Here is a 20,559-nt window from a genome sequence, read left to right on the forward strand (position 1 = left end):
CCTCAATCACCGAAATGACGAAACTACACACACAGAAGATCCCTCCACCTGCCATTTTCAAGAAAACAACACTCATTCCAATTTCTCAAAAAAAAACATCAAAAACATAGAAAAACATGGGCAGAACTTTCACTATAAATCACTAAGAAGAACAACAGCACATCAATATTATTTACATTTTGAAATGTCGTCAATAAATTTAAGCAAGGTACGTACAAAATAACAGATTATAAACGTTTCAACAAATATACCAATTTAAAGGAAAGGCAATAGAAATAAAAATTGTATTCTATTTCAGAAAAATTATTTTCACGCCTGATGCTTCATTTCAATTTTCCCCAAATCAATTCAATGGGATTGAAAACACAAAAATAGGAGGGAAGTCTCAGTATGGTGTGTCCATACCTTTCAGCAATACTCTCAAGGGCATACACTTTTTCAAATGATTTTGTTTGTATGTAAAACTTCACGTAGTTGGTTTTTGGTATAGTTATATTCAGAATATAAATTGATATCCATTAAAAAACTTCGTATTTCTTTTTTCCTCGAATTTTTATTCGGTACTTTGATAAGCTGCCGCGAATGAGGAAGCGTTGTCAAGAACTATTACAATATTCGCATCCAAATTTAGCATCAATGTGTTTTTAAACCATTCCTCGAAAATATTAGTTTCCATGTTCTTATGATAGTCAACATTGCAGTCCTCAAGTTTTTTTCCACATAATTTCAAAGAATTCGGAACCCCTCCTTTACTTCCTCCTCACAATGATTAGTCGCGATCCTTTGTTTGCAGGTATGTTAGGCGTACACATTCTCGAACCATCAATCCACCTTTCCGTAACTATGCCGTGAGTGTCATACCAACTTTCGTCCAAATAGAAAATTTGGCGTTGTTCTTGTCTATATTAAGGCATTTGTCCTAAGTATTTATTACACAATTCCACTATTCTTCTTTCCATAACTGCTTGACGTTTGTTTATTTTTTTATATCTAAATCCTTGGTTTCTTTATCCAATTCTGAAGAGTTTTGACACAACAGCTCACGTTATGGCCGGAAGTATTCAATTTCTTCCTTTCTTTCAGTTTTAGAAATCTCATTGCTTTTGTAACAGTCGTGTATTGTTTTTTCAATGATTTTATTACATGAACATCCAAAAAGGTTTTGGTAATCCCGTATCACATCGCGTCTTGCGTTCTTAAGGTTTGTTTTTGACTATTCAACGAACAGTGGAGAAAAGAATTTCGGTCAAATCTGATGTTGCTTGTAACAGTTTCTTTCCCTCAAAACCAAAATTGAGATGTAGATTCTTAGATACGTTGAAACATACTCTCTATGTTTCAATATTCAAATGCATTCGAATCTTATTCACTGGTATCTTTTTTCGCTGTTGGAATCACTACACTGCGTTATTATCACAATCGTTATTACTATTAATACTTGTCCAAGGACGCCACATTTGAAACAGGTAACAAAAATTTCAAGTTATTATATCGGCACTAATATCCGAATTTCAAAACTCAAATCGCGATCAGTTCCTGAACTGAACACTTACAACATGACGGCTCGCATTCTATTCGTCACCGTAACATGACTTCAAATTTAATTTTATAACTCTTCAGCCAGTCATGAAACTCTGTTAGTAAAAATCATCCAATACGAACGGCCAAATCTACAGTCCACGTGGCCTATTCGGCAGCGGCTTCATGTCTTTGTATTGCTTTTTTGACCCTTGAGTTCGCCGATAGCTTTAACTATGCACTATACCGGTTACTTCGACTATACTCCCTTTAGATTATTGTTTGGATCAATGAATACTGAGGCTTCCAGAGCATCAGGCTCATACATTTAATGCATGATTTGCTCTGAATTCTAATATTTTTTTCATATCAATTTAAATGACTGACGACATACTTGAAAACTAGACTAGTTAGGCAAGTGTATAAACTGTATGTTTATACACTAATTTCTGTTTCTTAGATTACGTTTTCATTCCTTGAAAATAATAGCAATAGTATCTGAACTATCCAACAAAAAAGTAACTCAAACAGTGATAGATACGTGATTACAGCATGATCACCACGTATTTGCATCTATTGCATAAAATAAACAAGACTCCTTACGCAGACCAATCAGATTTAACTGCAATCGGCTAGCGGAATTCATTGTTACAGTGTCGGAGTATCGATCGTTCCTTAGTGGGACTGTGTACAAGCAGCCTTGTTTGGGAGACGCTCGTCCACTATGCATGATAATGTTTTGGAGCACTCTGTTGCTTGGTTGGACAGAGTATAGGGCAATACCAAAGTTATCTTTAAATTTTATCACCACCTAGTTCAAAAATTACGATCTGTAGGACATATGTACGTTCATATGATTTTTTTCTGAAAATGGGCCAAGAAATAACCTAATAAATATTAGCACGTTAATGAGAAATCTTATATAATAGTTATTAGGAATGTTGTTTCTACAACAAATCCTTTCTTTCGGCGGCACACAACCTACAGTACAGGAATTTTTGTGACCAGATTTCCAATTTACGGTTCTTTCCTTCTCGGCAAACTAGCCGAGAAGCCTCCAGAGTAAATAAACATTCGCTCCGGAATTTTAGAGTCGACAAAAAGAACAAGTGCCTATATATGCGGCGAGGATCGAGTAGCCGTGGAGATATTCGCTTAGTAACAGGTAAATAGAGAAAGAAGAAATGTTTTGACCTTGGCCGCGGATGTGCATCGGCAGGCACTCGGGCAGACAAAGAATGCTGTTCTCTGTCCTGACGACCGCATACCGATCCATTCGACGATGCAAGTGGAGTAAGAGAAAACGGTAATGCATGCCTTTTGTGATAACAATTTAATAGACTTTTACACTTTCCGGAGGAAAACGATCAGATCATTATTATTGGTTATTTCCATCAAAATATATGGTTCACTCATCAGGAAATAACTAACACCTGAATTTTTCCATTTCGAAGGAAAATCGAAGTTTCAAAAATGACTATGAAGTCACTTGACACCCCTCCCCTCACCCATTAAACACACACGTTCCAAAATGTATATGATTTTTGTAAATGAGAAAAAGTACATCAATGAATATACAACATAAGAACTCAGTACTACTCAATCAAATATATCTGTTACAAAATTCCAAACATAAAGTCTTTGTTGGTAACTTTGGTTTAACATTAGAATGGATTTCATCTTTTTTGAAACACCGTCATCAGTACGTATGTATTCCAAATATTCAATCTGAAAGAGTTGGTTTCGTCAATTCAAAGAGTAAATCCACTAATATTGGTGTACCACAAGTATCGATCCTGGGACCTATTTTATTCATATTGTACTATAACGATCTGGATAAATTTTTGAAAGGCATTCATGTAACAATGTATGCAGACGACACGTCATTGATAATTTCACAAAAAAGCGAATTTAATATGCAAAAAGACATAGAAAAAGCTCTAGATTTGATGCAGGACTGGTGCAATACAAATTTTCTGAATTAGAACGCTCGTAAAACCCAAATCATACAATTTCATAACTATCAAAGAAAATGCGATCCTCTCAGATGAGTGTTGATGTATCCAATGACAGTACAGATGAAACCAATTATGTTGGACTCTTTGTTGATGAAAATGTAAGCTGGAAAGTCACTGTGCAAACTTAATGAAAATATTGAATTCTGTATGTTTCATGTTTAGGAATCTCAAATATATACTGGAAATACCTCAGCTAGAGGCTGTATACCATGAACAGGTTGTGTCACGAATTAGGTATGGAATATGTTTGTGGAGAAATTCCACTTTGGCAAAAATGTTTTTTCTATACAAATTTTCTAAAAAGGACAACCAAATAGCCCTGCAAACATCTACCAAACAACTACTAACTGAACAATCACCCACAGAAACCTTTTTCAGAGAACGGAAGAAAAGTTTAGATATATCAATGATACATGTATGACACACACACACACACTAGATACAAACAAACGGAAAAAATACTTTTTTATACAGATGCGGGCATGAATAGTCCCCTCCCTCCTCCCTTTTTAAGGACAAAACACCAACTACCAACTTTTTTTTTTCAAATGGAAAGGGGGTCTTGTGATAACTCGTTCGAAAGGTATTTCAATTATCTATCCAATACTCTTTTATTTTAGAAAATCGGATTAGGCGGTCCCCAGTAATAAGTAGGTCGTTCTATATTCATTTTTAGCATCTACAAACAAACGAAATATATCATAATTTCAATAAAAATTGTATTCTAAAATCAATCCAGTTCATTCCAATAAATCTATTCATGATAATAATTATGATTTTTCACAATACGCGTTTCATTACATACTAGCATCCTCAGTTGGGCTGTGTGTTTCACTACGCTAGGGAAGAAGTGAATTTTTCAAGATTATAGAAATTTTATGAAAATCACTTGTTTTGTTTATTTTAGTATTTTTAATTTCGGCAATAACTACTCATGATTGAAGGAAGCTTCCAATTTTTTTTTATTTTTGGCACAAAAAGATTAATATTTTCGAGATATTTCTGTATTACTAGAGGTGCATTTTAAGTTTGAAAAAACCTGTTGAGACTTTCAAGTTAAGAATGGCATTTTTCTCAATAAATGAGGAAACTTCGTCTGTTTTTTCACAAACATCAAGTTATTTGACACGAATATTTTCGCAGATGACGTTTTAGCCGCCATATTGTATTTGGAAAAAATGACTTCTAGACCGCCATTTAATGGAAATCACCATTATATCGTTGAAACGAGAATTTACTATGATATCAAATGATCTGAAAAAATATGATTAACGGAAAAACAGATTTTAAAACAGATTTCTATTCAAAATTCATGATTTTCAGTTGAACCAGAAGAAATTATTTCGAAGTTCTTTCTTGTTCTGCAAACAAAAATTGCTAATGGGCAGTTGGAGATTTAACTTTTTTCATAAGTGGAATTTTAAAATAGTATTCTTTCATATATTACGGCATGTATTGTTAATGATGTCTAAAATATTTGTTTCAATTCCATTACGAATGTTTGGTAGTTTAACTGTAATTTAATGTTCATATTCTAAAGTGAATATTTTGGATAGATTTTTTTCTCTCATTTTGTTTCTGGAAGTTAGACCGAAAATTGTGTTATTTTTCTATACATATTATTGACACTTTGCACATGGGTATCTCTCTCAGGATTTTTCTGCAGTCAATACATCATTAAAAAAATAACATAATTAAAAAAATAATTCCACAATCGAGACATATTGTCTCTCAGGATGATCTCACAATCTAACAATTAATGCCAGCTCATTTGTCCATAACTTACCTTTACGAAGAGAAGTTTATTCTAAAACCATCTTCAAGATATTTTTCCTCGACGAGAGTGTAACATCCTTTTGGTTCCATTATGGTTTCAATCCTTCTGGCTTAATCACTGATACGTAAATAACTAGTCCAAATTTAAACCTGAGCTGTGTATGAACTTTGGTGAATCGGTTAAGTAGATTTATTGATTTTTCAAATGCATCGCCTCTGCATGTTTGTTCTCACTATCTATAGTAAACAAAACGATGTCACCGTCAAAACACGTACACCGGGATCGATTAAACATTTAATGTAGTCTCGCATCTGATATTTCATGAATCCAGTGATGTATGAAACAAGTAATATGTTTAGAACAAATATATTTTTCCACAATGACGTTCCGAATAATTTGGGATAAAGAGTTTAGTGATACTAGTCTACACCACTGTCAATAAGAGTATAACTATGATTTCTTCAGTTGAAAATAAATCAGCACATCACGAATAATTTTTTTTCTCCATCAGAGAGAACGATATTAATAACTTGTAATCAAATATTTTTCTGAAACATGATACCTCACCTTGAAATCTGGAGTTTCCCAAGGATCCATACTTGACCTTCATTGTTCACCATGTACAATCCAGATTTATTAACTTTTCTCAAGTAGTAGTGGATAATACTTACTTATAGTATTCCAAAAGCTGCATCAACAGGTCCATTTTTACGCATGACTAACGGTTGAGGGTCAATTTATACATCTTCAAGAGGAAGATATTCCTCTTGAAGATGATCGCTTGGTGATTGAAAAACGTATCGAGGTGTTTAAATAACGGTTTGGTGCTGAGAAAAAACTCCTCGACACGTGTTTCGATCACCAAGTGATAATCTTCTGGGAGAAGATCTTCATGAGGAAGATCTTCCTCTTGAAGATGATCACTTGGTGATCGAAACACGTGTCGAGGTGTCAAAATAGTGGTTTGGTGTTGGAAAAAAACTCCAGTAATATTCATTACTACACCAAAGGTTCCAAACAGTGCATCACAAGTCACAAGTTGAGGACAAAAACTGAGTAGTATAATATATATACTTTTATGGCAACATACACATAGAAAGACTAAAATAAAGACATAGACAAGGAAAATGATGCCTAAATTGGCCCTAACATTGATTAAAGTAAATCAAATACTATTATGTTCACATCAAATGATGACAATAAAGTTTTCGATGATGGTGATTGAAATTTAGTTGTTTGATTCATTCGGTTTTCATATATATATGAGTAATAAAGACATTAACAAAAAGTGAAGTCTTCGATGCATTTGAAATACCTGTTCTGTTTGTTAATTGACGTAAATAAAATTTCATTGAATTCAAATACGAGGTTGAGTTTCTAACTGAATGAAATTATCTTAATTTGTGCTATATGCACCTAATTATAGAACGTTCCGGATCATTACCTCATTAAAATTTCATTAATGAATAGGTGAATAAATGAACTAGAATACCATTTACATAATTATATTGTTATAAATATCATTAAGTCGTTCTGAAAACGACCCGAAAGTATTTTTTTCCGTTTCCGTTTTTGTGTACACGCTCTTGGCATTATTGGTCATTATGACTGATTGACGTCACTTCAAAGTGTCGCAAATACTTGTATATGTTTTATTTTCTACATGAAAATTCGAGTGGCGTGATTCCCCGAGTCCTTTTTGTTTTGTTTGGTATTTGTACTCGAACGTGGCTAACTATCCGTAGATAATATTGGTCGTGGGAATCAGCCGGCATTTGAAGTGTGGAATTTTGCTCTGCGGCCATTTTTATTTGGTTTATTGTACAAAAAACTCGAACCGGAAGTAGACATTCATTGTTTTTCTGGCAATATGGGGAAAGGTGAAATTGAAAGGTATCATGATGTTCAGTTGGATACATTTCACTTTTCAACGAGTCTTCACCAAAAGGAATCCAGTAGGGATAAATCTGGTTATTGTGTTGGACAGTCAAATCAACTTTTTTCCAACCGTTCGGGTACTACCAAATACAGAAAGTATATACAGGATATGATGGAAATTAATTATTTGAAGCATGAAAATAATGTATATATGTTGAGACAAAAATCTTTCACATGACAGTCATAAACATCACAGTTTGTAACATTACAGAAATGAAACATTACTTTTCCAACATTTTGAATACAGATAGAAAGAAATACACATATTTAATTCCTTAAAAAAATATGCATTTTTATTAGCTCAATAAAAATCATGAGATTTAAGATATATTTATGATGTCAAGAGTTTTACGGAATATTTCAGGCATGATTAAAATTCACATGGAACATCACAAAAAAAACGTATTCATCGACTTGAAGAAAAATTAACTAAGTAATTTGATTATATATTATAATGTTCAATATTCTGCCATACATTTTAGTCATATATACATTATTTATAGGTCATTTCCGTAATCATATCATTACGAAAGAGTTTCATTGAACTATTTTGGTCTATCTATATAGAAAACCATCATATGAGGGATATTTTGAGAATACAATATTTACCGGATATCACTAATATGGTGTAGTATGACTAGTTTATTGGGTATTTTCCTATGTCCAACATAGATAATTGATTACAGTGAAATTACAATAGTTAGTGAAGATATGAATTAGGTGACCTTCTGCAAGTGATATGAAGTGTTCAAGGAAGGTAGATAAGGTTGTGAAAAACAAAGCAGGAGTTATTTCCCTCGAAGAAAAACTTTCCGTTGTAATGTTTGAATTATTCATTTGGCAGCACATTTCCGATTTTGCACACCGAAGCAAAACCTGTTGTTATCATGTTTTGGTTGGAAAACGGACTAAAAAAATGAATCTCCCTCGTGCTAAAATCTAATACTTTTTTCCCTTGTATGATAAATAACTATTACGCTTGATGCTTTGTTTCAATTTTCCCCAAATCAACTCAATGAGATTAAAAACACAAAAAATAGAAGGGAAGTCTTAGTATGGTGTGTCCATACTTTTCAGCAATACTCTCAAGGACATACACTTTTTCAAATGTATTTGTCTGTAAAATTTCAAGCAGTTGGTTTTTGGTATAGTTATCTCGAAAATATAAATTGTTATCCATTAACAAACTTTGTATTTAATCTTTCCTCGAATTTTTATTCGGTACTTTGATGAGCTGTCGCGAATGATAGGAAACGTTGTCAAGAACTATTACAGTATTCGCATCCAAATTTGGGATCAATGTGTTTTCAGACCATTCCTCGAAAATATTAGCTTCTATATTTTTATGATAGTCAACATTGCAGTCCTCAAGTTTTTTGCCACATAATTTCAAAGAATTCGGAACCTATCCTTTACTTCCTCCGCAATGCACAATGATTAGTCGCGATCCTTTGTTTGCAGGCATGTTAGGCGTACACATTCTCGAACTATCAGTCTATCCTTTCGTATCTGTGTCGTGAGTGTCATATCAAGTTTCGTCCAAATAGAAAATTTACCGTTGTTCTTGTCTATATTGAGTTATTTGTTCTAAGTATTTGTTACGCAATTCCACCATTCTTCTGCTTTCCATAACTGTTTGAAGTTTGTTTATTATTTTTAATCTAAATCCTAGTTTCATTATCCAATTCTAAAGAGTTTTGTCACAGCAGCTCACGTTATGGCCGGAAGTATTCAATTTCTCCCTTATTAGGAATCTTATTGCTGAACAGATTTTAAAGAGATCGTAGCATTCTATTCGTTCCCGTAACATGACTTCAAATTTAATTTAATGACTCTTCAGCCAATCATAAAACTCGGTTATCCAATACGATTCGCCAATTCTTCAGTCCACCTGGACTATATCGCAGCGGAATCATTTCTTTGTATTGGTTTTTTTGGCCTTTGAGTTCGCCGATAGCTTTAACTATTCACAATACCGGTTACTTCGACAAGACCAATTTTAAAAATTGTATTTGAAAGATTGTCCGATAAATGTACGTTTTTTTCCAAATGTTTTCGAGTCACCGTATAAATAAATGAATAATTATAAATTTATTTTCCATAATTGACTTCCGGCCCAGTATCATTTTAATTTTTTTGCAGCATCCCGAATAGCGAACACATCATATACATTCCGTGAACCGTCCGTACGGTCTCACATGATCCGCCTCGTTTATTTTAATGGAATGATTAAGCATCTCCTCTCTCGAAAGTGTTTACATTGAACATCACGACCTAGTCTGGAATTTTTTTCGCGTGATGTCATCGAACCGTTTAGTGTTTGTTATCTATCAGCTGTTCCGATGCTCTGGCCCTGGTGTTTGCTGGTGCTGCGGGCCCCACGAAGGTGACGCTCGGTTTCGGAGAAATGATCTCAACTCTCTCAACATTTGGACGCCGAATTTGGCGACACGACCGGAATTTAGTTCTGTCGACGCGATTTGTCAGTGCCGGGTACGGATATATCGCTGGCGGGTAACGCTTGTCAGAAATTTTAGAAAAGGTGAAATTTTGAATGGACTGCACCCTCCGATGTAAAAAAATTGGGGGGTTCACGTATTCTGACGTATAGATTACGAATCTGAAAGAAAAAGTCGATGCTCTTCCTTATTTTCAGAGTTGAAGCCCTCCAAAGGGTAAATTTTCGTTATGTGGACACCCGGCGATTTTGAAAAAATTTTTGAGTGTACTTACGTACAGAGGAGAGCGGCGCTCTCCCTTATTTAAAAAGTTACGGCCCTTCAAAGTTCAGAAAAGGGCAACTTTTCAGCCTTCTTTTTCACTAAATAAACTATATAAAAACACAAGCATTTATTCACTAGGTCACCTTTACACCTTATTCCTCCTTCTTTAACACTTTTCACTTCAATAGTCAACATTTTTCTTATAAAAATGTTAAAAAATGTACGGAGCTGCTTTTTGGTTACATATCACTGTATTTTACGTTTTTAAGGTTAATGATATGGTTGGTACGACTGATGCAGTCCATATTCCTGAAGTAATTCAAATGTTTTTTTACCTTCATTCTTCAGATCGTAAATTGGTTTTTGGTGGTGTATTACGAATTTGAAATAGTAGGCAGCGGCAAATACCAACCGCTTTTTTCTGAAATGTCACTAGTAACTAACCTAAAAAATAGTTTTTTATAAGAAAAATGTTGATTATTGAAGTGAAAAGTGTTAAAGAAGGAGGAATAAGGTGTAAAGGTGACCTAGTGAATAAATGCTTGTGTTTTTATATAGTTTATTTAGTGAAAAAGAAGGCTGAAAAGTTGCCCTTTTCTGAACTTTGAAGGGCCGTAACTTTTTAAATAAGGGAGAGCGCCGCTTTTTTCTTTCGGATTCGTAATCTACGCATCAAAATACGTAAGTACAGTCAAAAATTTTTTCAAAATCACCGGGTGTCCACATAACGAAAATGTACCCTCCAAAGTTCCGAAAATTGCAACTTTTCGCCTTTTTTTGCACATCACAAAATATAGAATAACACAAGTATTTATCAATCACATCATCGTCACATCTTTTAAATTATGTTTTTTTTGGATCCCCAATCGAATATTCATAAACTTGGTATGGAGTGCATCCACTAAAATACTTTCTCCTTCGGTCAAAACCATTTTCCTCAACTAACCAATAATTGTAGTTTTTTTTCATTGTTTTATAGTAGTTATACATAAGTTGCATTCCTATGATCCTTAGTTTAAAAACCATCCTGCATCATACACAAAATTGATTACGAAAGTCAACTATCAAAATTATTCTACAATACATACTGAGTTGATTCATTTTGCAACATTTAAATCATTTTTCCCCTAATACAATAGGTTGAATTTTATATTTCGGGATTTGGCAACCCTAGTGTTGCAATCTGGCAACTGACAGAGTAAAGTTGGACAATTTTGAACTTATACGTACTTTGAACGTTTTGGCATACGCGCGCTATTTGTGTTGTTCACAGTAACCTAAAAGATTCATCTCGACCCAAAAATGGAATTAAATCGTGTGAACATTTTCGTGCGATTATTTTTTACAACTTTCGACGTGGATTAACTCAACAACAGTGCATGAATGAAGCGATGAAGCTACATCAAGGGCCAGTGTTTATCGATGGTATGGTGATTCAATCGTGGTCGTACTCCCAGACGAATTTCGTGAAGGTCGTCCGAAATCAGTTGTTGTTCCGAAAACCATTGATGCTGTGCTCGAACTGAGATTGCAAGATCGTCATGTGACCTATCGTGAGAATGAGACAACCTTAGGCATTAGTGGGACCAGCATACATTCAATATTGCATAAATATTTGACTGTCAAAAAAATGTGAGTCAGTCAATCGCTAAAAAAAAAGGGTTGTGTCGATTGGTCGAAGGAAATGCTCAAAAGATACGATCGCGGTGCTTTGAAACACGTCTAAGACATCGTGACAGGTGATGAATCGTGGATTTACGCGTATGAGCCGGAAAGTAAACAGCGGTCGACTGTAATGGGTATTTTAAAATGAGCCAAATCCAACAACAGTTGTTCGTGCACGAAGCACTTCCAAGCAAATGGTCGCCGGTTTTTTCGGAAAAACTGGACATGTCGCAACCATGCCACTAAAACAACGCAGAGCAGTCAATTTTGAATGGTACACAACCATTTGTTTGCCAGTTGTCGTCCAGGAAATCAGGAAAACCAACCGTCGAAGACGGATCACTCTTTACCACGACAATGCGAGCTCTCACACATCGGCTCAGATAACTGCATTTTTGAGCACCAAAAACATCGATTAGATGAGTTATGCGCCGTATAGTCCTAACTTGGCACCGAATGACTTCTTTTTATTCCTGCACGTAAAAAACAAACTGAGAGGTCTACGTTTTTCGACACCTGAAGAAGCGGTTGCTGCATTCAGAATGCATGTTTTGGAGATACCTCAGTCAGAGTGGCAAAAGTGCTTCGACAATTGATTCAAACGCATGCAAAAGTATGTAGATCTTCATGTGGAATATTTTGAAAAACAATAAAGTGATTTTCGGTGATTAATATTTGTTTTTGTTCTCTAATCCCGAAATATAAAAGGCAACCCTCGAATACAGTGCCAAAAAAAATTGAAGATCTCAATAATGAAAGCAGAAACACTTGATTTGAATTTGAAATGAATATGCTTGTCTTCTGAATCTATACCTAACAACAAATCTCGAAATTTACACAGTCTCCGTAAAACGGCCTGGCCACGGGGATCGGCGGTGCGGACTCGGGGGCGAGGCGACTATACGCGCGGTACCGTTTGCAGGCCACGGGCAGTCACGTTCGCCGCTGCGAAATGTCTTTATCGAAATTATCTGGGTTTTGCTTGGAAAGTAATAGTTTTTTGGTTGGTAACCTAATATTTGGAAGAGATTGCGGAGTACATGATTTGACTAAGAATCGGGGTATAGATGGAGAATTTCACAAGAATTATGAGAAATATATATAAAAAAGTTAATGCAAATAGAATTTCAAGTGCTGCTGAAAAATTGTTTTTGACATTAAGGTATGTACTTACCTATCTATAAATATCCATCTATATTAATCTTCATTACGTATTTATCTATATACTTATGCATTAAGGTAATATTTAATTAGCTGATTTTGGAGAATTACCTATAGTATCCATCAGTATGAACAACTTTTTTCCCAAGAAAGTAATGGTCGCAAACGGATTTTTTTGTAACTTAATTTAATTGGAACTATCTTTGCCCAAAATATAATCAACTAATGAAATGTTACCCTGTATTTTAATATTTCATTAAATAAAAAAACTTTCAGATAATTATGTTATTTATTGCAAAAATCTAAATTTTATGACATTAATTTTTCGTACAACTAAAACAAAAAACAACTTCTAACCTGTAATTGACGGATAGAATGAATAATGAATTTGTAACTTTTTTAATCAGTCTTTTTTGTTCTTCTCAATGATTATGAATTACAGTAATCATAGTCTTTTCGATGTTACTTATGTGTAGGTATTTTTTTCGTTATTAAAGTTATTATGACTTGGTTGAGTAGAGTAACCATAGCGACCATGAGGTTCTCCGTACATCGTGACATTTATTTCGTCCAAAAGAGCTTGGTTTATTTTATTTCTCAACCTTATTTTTTGGATAGTAGGTAGTTTTTCCATTTCCGGCAAAATACTCATTAAAAAATGGTAGTCACCTGATTTTCTTTCACTGTCAACTGGTGTATTTTTAGACATATCGTTTTCTAAAAGTTTTAGTTTTTTTTTCTCAATCTCTAAATACTGTGCCCGAATGTCTTGTATTTTTTGTCGCTTTCTTGAATTTTGGGAATTAGAGGTAGATGGTTCAATGGGTGAAGATGCACCAGAAGGTGACCTTACTTCATTTATAACTTCATTGGACATATCATCATTGTCTTCGTTATCGATTATTACACTGTCTCCTTCATCTAAGTTTGATTCGGCAGTTAAAGGCATGTACTCATCTTTCAAAAATCCTAATAGCGTGAAGTATTTCCAGGCTGGTTCATAATTTGTTGGCGAATCACCCGACCGGGGTCTAGGTATTTTCTTTAACTCTTTATTATATGTGTCCCTCAGGTTCTTCCATTTCTTTTTGAGATCACCAACTGGAAAAATGAATTGATTAAACTACAATATGTAAGTTAGGGTACTAATAAACAGAAATAATGAAGATAGTAAATGTGTAGGTTCATTAAGAAAAAATATTTTATGTAACAATCAAATATGCCACCGCCAAAAATATTACCTGGGTCAAATATTTTGCTGCCTAGTTGACGACGAAGCCTATCCACTGAAAACGTATCTTATATGACCCTTTCCATCAAGTAATTTAGGTGATTCGAGAAGAATTTTTAATGAAAGATTGTCAAGAGCTCGAGTGACAATTGAGTGGGCTTATGGTATTATGACTAATTAGTGGCGAGTTTATCTCAAAGCAATCGAAACCAAACATGTAAAACTAATTATTAAAGTTGGATGTCTACTACATATAATATTGTAGGAGAAAAAGATGGTGATAGTGATCCCGATTTTAGACGGTACATGCATTCTAGATCTACATCTTATCAACAATAGAGCTACGTCACATGCTCTAGACATGAAAAATCAATTTAAAGACTACTTTGTTAACTATTTGTGATTATTTATATCATAAATGTTACTGTGTTTGAGGTCAGCTAGCGCAACGTAGATGGCGCTGGCACAATATAGATGTGTTATTTACAAATTCCTATATTAGTAAATACTTATATAAAGTTAAAGTGAAGTGTGACATTATTGATTAATTATTTGTGCCTAAATGAATAAAGAATACTATCTTACCTTCAGAATCTGGAAATTTTATTTGTATTTCTTCCCACAATCTCTTCACTACATGTTTAAATTTATGCTGTGGATGGCCAGACTTCCAAATAGCTGGTCTAGCTAGTATTTCACCAATAAAAGCCTCGGTGTTCATTTTTCGCGGCCAAAACAACTAAACTCGTTTGATCACTGCACTATTCGCCACGACTAGCGCTCAACTCCGTGGCTCGCGCCGTACTGATTCATGCCTTTGTTTTGCTCGCCCGCCGCGCCGCAAGTCGTCCACGCGGTTCGCTCGGTACATTTCGCCGATCGCCGTTGCGCGTGGCTTCGTAAGTACATTGTTATGCGTTTATTTCAGTCGCTAGACGCTTCGCCGTTCGCACCGCGGGAATGTTCGCATCGGCGAATGTCCTGTGGCCACGCTGTAAGGCCACAAACTCGTTTCAGTGTTGAGTGAATTACCGATAAATGTTGGGGAACAATCTTCAAGACCATTTCCGAAATTTCCTCTGGCTAGATGTTTGTTTCAGATTTAATGATCCATCAACTTGACTTCTGAAACCACGGAAGTTATTCTATCATCCATGGATGCATATATATTTTTCAATGAAACGAATTTCTAACGACAAACCTTGGTTCAACAAAAAATGTGAGCAAGTTGTCGCTTCCAAAAATCTCGCCTACCGGCAGTGGCGCAAAATTCCCAGTGCGGAAAACCGAACTAGAGGAGGACAAATAGAGAATTAGAAATAAACTGCATATGCGAAAAATTTTCTGTGAAGACTAGGAATGAAATACTCTGAAAGAATATCGATTTTCAATTCTGTTCTGTTTAAATCTGTTTTTCCGTTAATCAGCTGTCGCCCCCATACGAACGACAACTCAGAAGTTGAGAAACTTGTGCGAGCAAAGGACTAACGAGGTCTTACCTTTTAACGTGTGATTCCTAACACGGAATATGGAATATCATTGACTTTAGGTTGATAATGGTAACTATCCTGCACTGATGAGTGGCTAAGGATAGATTTGTTTACTGCCTGCATAGCCCACTGACTAATAAGAAAATAAACTGTTTGCCAATCCCAACCGGTATAGATTCTTCTGGTCGGTAGCTAAAGCTGTCAATCAAAACCTTACAAAGACCACACAAGGGGGTGGTTCAATGGCAACAACAGCCATAAAAAAGCAAAGCAGATCGAGATCTTCAGATGATGTGGTGCTGCAGGTTTTCTCGGGTTTTCCTGCAGCTGAAAAAGCTAAAGCGCCACTGAAATCAATTGAGTCGCCCCGGAGCGCCAATTAATTTTTGTTGTTTCATGATTTCATAATTTGTATTACTTTTTTTTGTATGTTTCTATAATTAAGAATTTAATTGCTGTTAGATGTTTGTGGAAGAAAAATTTTTTTTACATATACAGTGTGTCCAAGATAAGGATCCTAAGAATGGGAATCTCAGTACCTGTTGGAGATACAGCTTAGGTTAAATTAGGAAAAAGTTGTGTTCTTTAAAGCTTATTTACATGCCGTTTAGAAACTTGAAAAATTTTCATGGCCTGCTGAGATATTTGGGAAAAACGAGAATTTGACAATATTAATTTTATTTTTTTCTGACTTTATTTGAAAAGATATAAAAAAACGAATAACACTTTTTCATTTGCACTTTCAAGGTACTACACGATGGTATTTTTAGTTTTTATATCCGACGTTTCGTTTTCAAAATCAAATCAAAAGATTTTGTCGTGGAGTGTGATATGAACATTTTTCTGATTAGACAGTTGATGACTTTAAGGTAATACAGCTATCTGAAGTCAAGAATATAAATTTCACTGAGAAGATGATCAGACGTATATTTAAAGTTTTTTGATGAAATGAAAAATTTTCCTGATTTCCTTTCACTGCCGATAAGTTGAGGACATATTTAACTCATTTCAAATCTATCAATAAACTCGTTTATGCTGGCACACGGCTTGAAATTTTCCGTTTAATTTTACGCGGCACTGCATTGGCGGTATCGGTAAAAGGTGAAACAAATCTATTGTTTTATTTTGAACATGAGAACAATCGCGAACATCCTGTGTAGGAGTTGAAAGTTAAAATGCTAAGACGAATCCGATTCGTTCCAACAATTTGTTGGGAACAAGATCAAGGCATGGAGTCAGAGGTGGTTGATTATCAGGACCGCGTTCAAAATAATGATCGTGGAAAGAGAAGTAGACTATTGACATTTCAAATTTTTTGTTTCGAGTCACTCTAAATCATTTCAAATTTACTGAATCGACCTTTGTTTATTGGACTGAAAGGAACGGTATCACATGAATATTTTGCAAGGGATACCTAAAGGTTCATACCTGAGCCCGTTCCTTCTTGGTGCTTTCAGATGATCACGTTGAACATTACAAAGTACTGAATCGAATGAAGCGGGGGTTTCAGTAGGTACTTTAGTGGAATTTGTTAATTCATTCCACATACATAAAAAGGAGTCACTATAATCTTGTCGTTAAATATTTTTGAGCTAAAATTTAGTCAAATCATCTATAGGAACAATTTGTTCAGGCCAGTCTCAACTCCCTATACTATAGGTCAATGGACGGACACCTGTCAGAAAACAACTACTCCTTTGGCTAATACCACGAAGGGCGTTGGATTATATCCGACAGGTGTCAGTGCAGGATTCTTCACTGAAATTATTCCTGCATATGCGTTCGGCGATACAACTGCCGCAATAGATTTTCAATTATTGGAACACACTTGCAGACCGGTTTCGTGCTGTTTGGCCACTCGTTAGTGCAAGGTAGTGTCTAGCATCAACATAAAGTCGATAATTTCCGATAATTGAAAATCGAATTTTTTCAGAGTATCATTTTTCGAACTAGGCTGAGGCGGACAGTAAACAACAGGTTTGTCAATGTCTCATCTGCCTGTGAACGAGGTAACCAACGGCATATCCGAAATTTGCCCAATTCCTCGTATAAGGAAAGAAAACTTTTCACATATAGTCAGTGGGCATACTTAAACACTGGCTTTGAATGAAATCATCTATAGAAACAATTCGTTTGATTTATAGCCAGTCTTCAAGTTTGCCCACTGACTATATGTAAAATTTAGTGTTCATTCGTATACATTCATATGAATACACTGACCCGTTACTTGATAATTATACATTTTTCACAATGAATTTTATTCAAAACGCGTTATATAAAAGCACATAACGCAAAATGTAACGCTGTACCTGAGTGAAAAATAAGATGATAACATTGCAGATAAAAATAATGTAACAAATTAATAAATTAACTGTCTTAAACAAATTTATTTCCAACAATATTTCACTAATAACAAACTAATTTATTTATTGCAACACTTAGCAACTAACGCCTAATGTATTTCCACTATTTGAATTTCTTGTTTAGCCGCTCGATTCACTTACTGAACTGCCCTCTTGGGTCGGGAAGCCGGGCTTATATAATGTAACGGTCCTTTCTAGAAATCTGTAGTCGGTTCGATACTAGAGTTTTACCGGCGATTCCCGACTGCATTCTTTCGTGGTGATGTCATGTGTTTGTTGTATGATTCGGCCGGCTTACTGGTCAGGAGCGGCTTCAGTTTCGTTGCAATAAAAATTGAAAGGATGAATATGCACATTACGTATGTGCCTAAGCCACATTCTATTTATGTTTTAGGTAACTTGTACATTTTTAATCAATTGAATATAATTGAGTTTTTTTTACTAGTTGTTGGGATGGAAACCTTCAATTGGAAAATCTGTCTGATATAATGGAGAGGTTGAGAATAATAGGTATCCCTTTTCTTCTATATAAGGCATGTTGATTTAAAAATATACAGTGAAATCACAGCTATATAACTCCTTGTATGGATCTTTTCATTTTACTTAGTGTTTTACTTACTTTACGTTTCTGTATAATGAAGTCAGAATAAAAAATTAATTTACTGTATACATACTAAAATGCTTTGCCATGTCTCAGCCGAGAGTCTGTGAGGGCATATACATTTTTTGCAGCACGGAATAGTAGTTCTTTGGAAACTACATTCACTTCAAAACAGCCGGAGAAATTTTCTTATCTAGAATTTCAGACATTCGTCGATATTAACAGCCAAAAGATGTTATTCTGTACTATAACATTTCTCTTATGAATATGGCTGCACTTGTAGGTGTTATACTTATATTTTTTATGTTGACTGAAAACAGGTTTGAATGACCGTTACCTAATTTCTTTCAGGTCATTAAATATGCGTTCTGGTGCCACAGGATGATACCACAAAGCAAAAACAATGAAATTAAAAATACGTACAGAAGCCAGATCATTTAGTGAAGTCAAAAAGAATATGGGTCCCAGTATTGAACCTTAGAGTATTCCTGCTTCCATTTTTTGTATTGGAGCTATCGGTTTTCACAAATTATGTACGATCTTAAAGATAGGATTCGAAACTATTTCAGACAATTTTCAGTAATTTCATAATGATGTAACTTTCTCAAAAGTATTCCGTTATTGACAAGTCATAGCTGATGAGTAGTGTTTATTTTGTTGATGTCAGGATGATCAATTGATTCTCATTTTAACCAATTTTTCAATTAATTTTTACCAGAGCTGGTTGTAAAGATATTAGGCATATACTTTTCAAATAATTCGTTGTTGGGTAACTTTAACATGGCATATAAAAAATTAAGAAAATAGTATGTTTCAAAATTGATTTTCTCGTTGTAGAATTTGATTAGACTCTTCGGAAATTGAAATAAACAATTATGATATAAGGGCCTTATGAAACTAGGTGGACGACATTTTAGTGCCAAATCAATTTGTTAAGAAAAATGTTCGACAAACTTGCAACCATTTGAAAACGTGTCGTTGTTAAAATAAAGTCAGAAGTATCATGTCAGCAATGTGAATAACCCTATAAATCAAAATTTGTTTTTACAATTGTTGCTTCTCTTTCGTACGTATCGTTAGCAAAACGGAAGCATCACTCTGTTCCTCGCTATCCCAACATTTGGTTCTCGTTGTTTTTTTTTTTTTCATTGAGAAGACGTCCTCGACGGATGTGGTGATGCATGATGCGGTCGTTGTCTTTGATGGCTGTTTTATCGATACACATTTATAAATAATATTCCATTAATAACTGTCGTAATATCTGTTTATTTATCGTCGATTAATCGAATGAATATCAAAACAAAAGTCGCGTGACGAATGGTTTCGACATATATTTAAATTCTTTTCCCTTTTAACTCGGCGTTTTATAGATGTCGTGTTGTTTGCTCGCATTGTGGGGTCTTTGTTAATAGCAAAGGTACTGCGCGGTTATGGCAGAAGCTGAAGTTCTCAACTTTTCACAAATTGTTGGATCTGAGTGTATTCTGATTTTTGGTATGTTCCTGCATGTCACTGACCATATTTGATAAAAAATATTTGTTAGATATTGTTTTTTTGTTTTAGGACATGATAGCAATCATATACAACGTCCATCAGAAGTGAGTCAAAGAGAAAAACAAAGTCCGGTCTCCGGTGGTTTCTCATGCTTCTTCACGATTGCGATAGTATTTTATTATAACCATTCCTCACTTTCTGACATCTATAGTAATCACATAAAAACACAAAGATATATTTCTCATTCAGCTTCATTGGACACAATAGCGCTATCAAGAAGGAATTTTTTCTTCATATGACTAGTAGTCATATGATTATTTTTTACTTGACGAGATACATTCTTGTCGAAATAAAACACCTATTTTTCTGAACGAATCGGTAAATTGAATTGTTTTTTCGGTGCGACTCAAAAAATAATTATAGCCTTTTTCAAACAAAACTCAGTCTAAATTGTTTCATAACTGCAAAAAGATGGGAAACGAATAGAACATCTTCATTTGTCTATAATTTTGTTATAATTGTATACATAATTTTCATACATGAGTTTACTGTATGTATGTTAACTCTTGCCCTCTATTTT

The 20,559-nt window shown here is 34.7% G+C and overlaps 2 protein-coding genes across 3 annotated transcripts in view; one reads left to right on the forward strand and one right to left on the reverse strand.

Annotated features, from left to right (window-relative positions):
* crp (transcription factor cropped) overlaps positions 1-20,559 on the forward strand; it is a 157,005-nt gene that overhangs the window by 109,769 nt on the left and 26,677 nt on the right. The gene's annotated exons all lie outside the window — the stretch shown is intronic.
* LOC111503862 (uncharacterized) lies at positions 13,085-14,845 on the reverse strand. Its single transcript, XM_023158291.2, has 2 exons — positions 14,617-14,845; positions 13,085-13,901 (listed from the first exon to the last, which is right to left on the reverse strand). Exons 1-2 carry the CDS (start codon positions 14,750-14,752, stop codon positions 13,267-13,269), a joined length of 771 nt encoding a protein of 256 aa, XP_023014059.2. The 5' UTR covers positions 14,753-14,845; the 3' UTR covers positions 13,085-13,266.

This window comes from Leptinotarsa decemlineata, unplaced genomic scaffold (assembly GCF_025532065.1).
Source record: "Leptinotarsa decemlineata unplaced genomic scaffold, Ldec_3_MD MMD2_tig00026328_RagTag_RagTag, whole genome shotgun sequence".
Classification (NCBI taxonomy): Eukaryota; Metazoa; Arthropoda; class Insecta; order Coleoptera; family Chrysomelidae; genus Leptinotarsa; species Leptinotarsa decemlineata.

Coding starts and splice junctions, on each gene's coding strand:
- LOC111503862 (XM_023158291.2), bottom strand. CDS start 14,752: ATGAACACCGAGGCTTTTATTGGTGAAATACTAGCTAGACCAGCTATT. Junction 13,902..14,616: donor AAAATTTCCAGATTCTGAAG/GTAAGATAGTAT, acceptor TCATTTTTCCAG/TTGGTGATCTCAAAAAGAAA.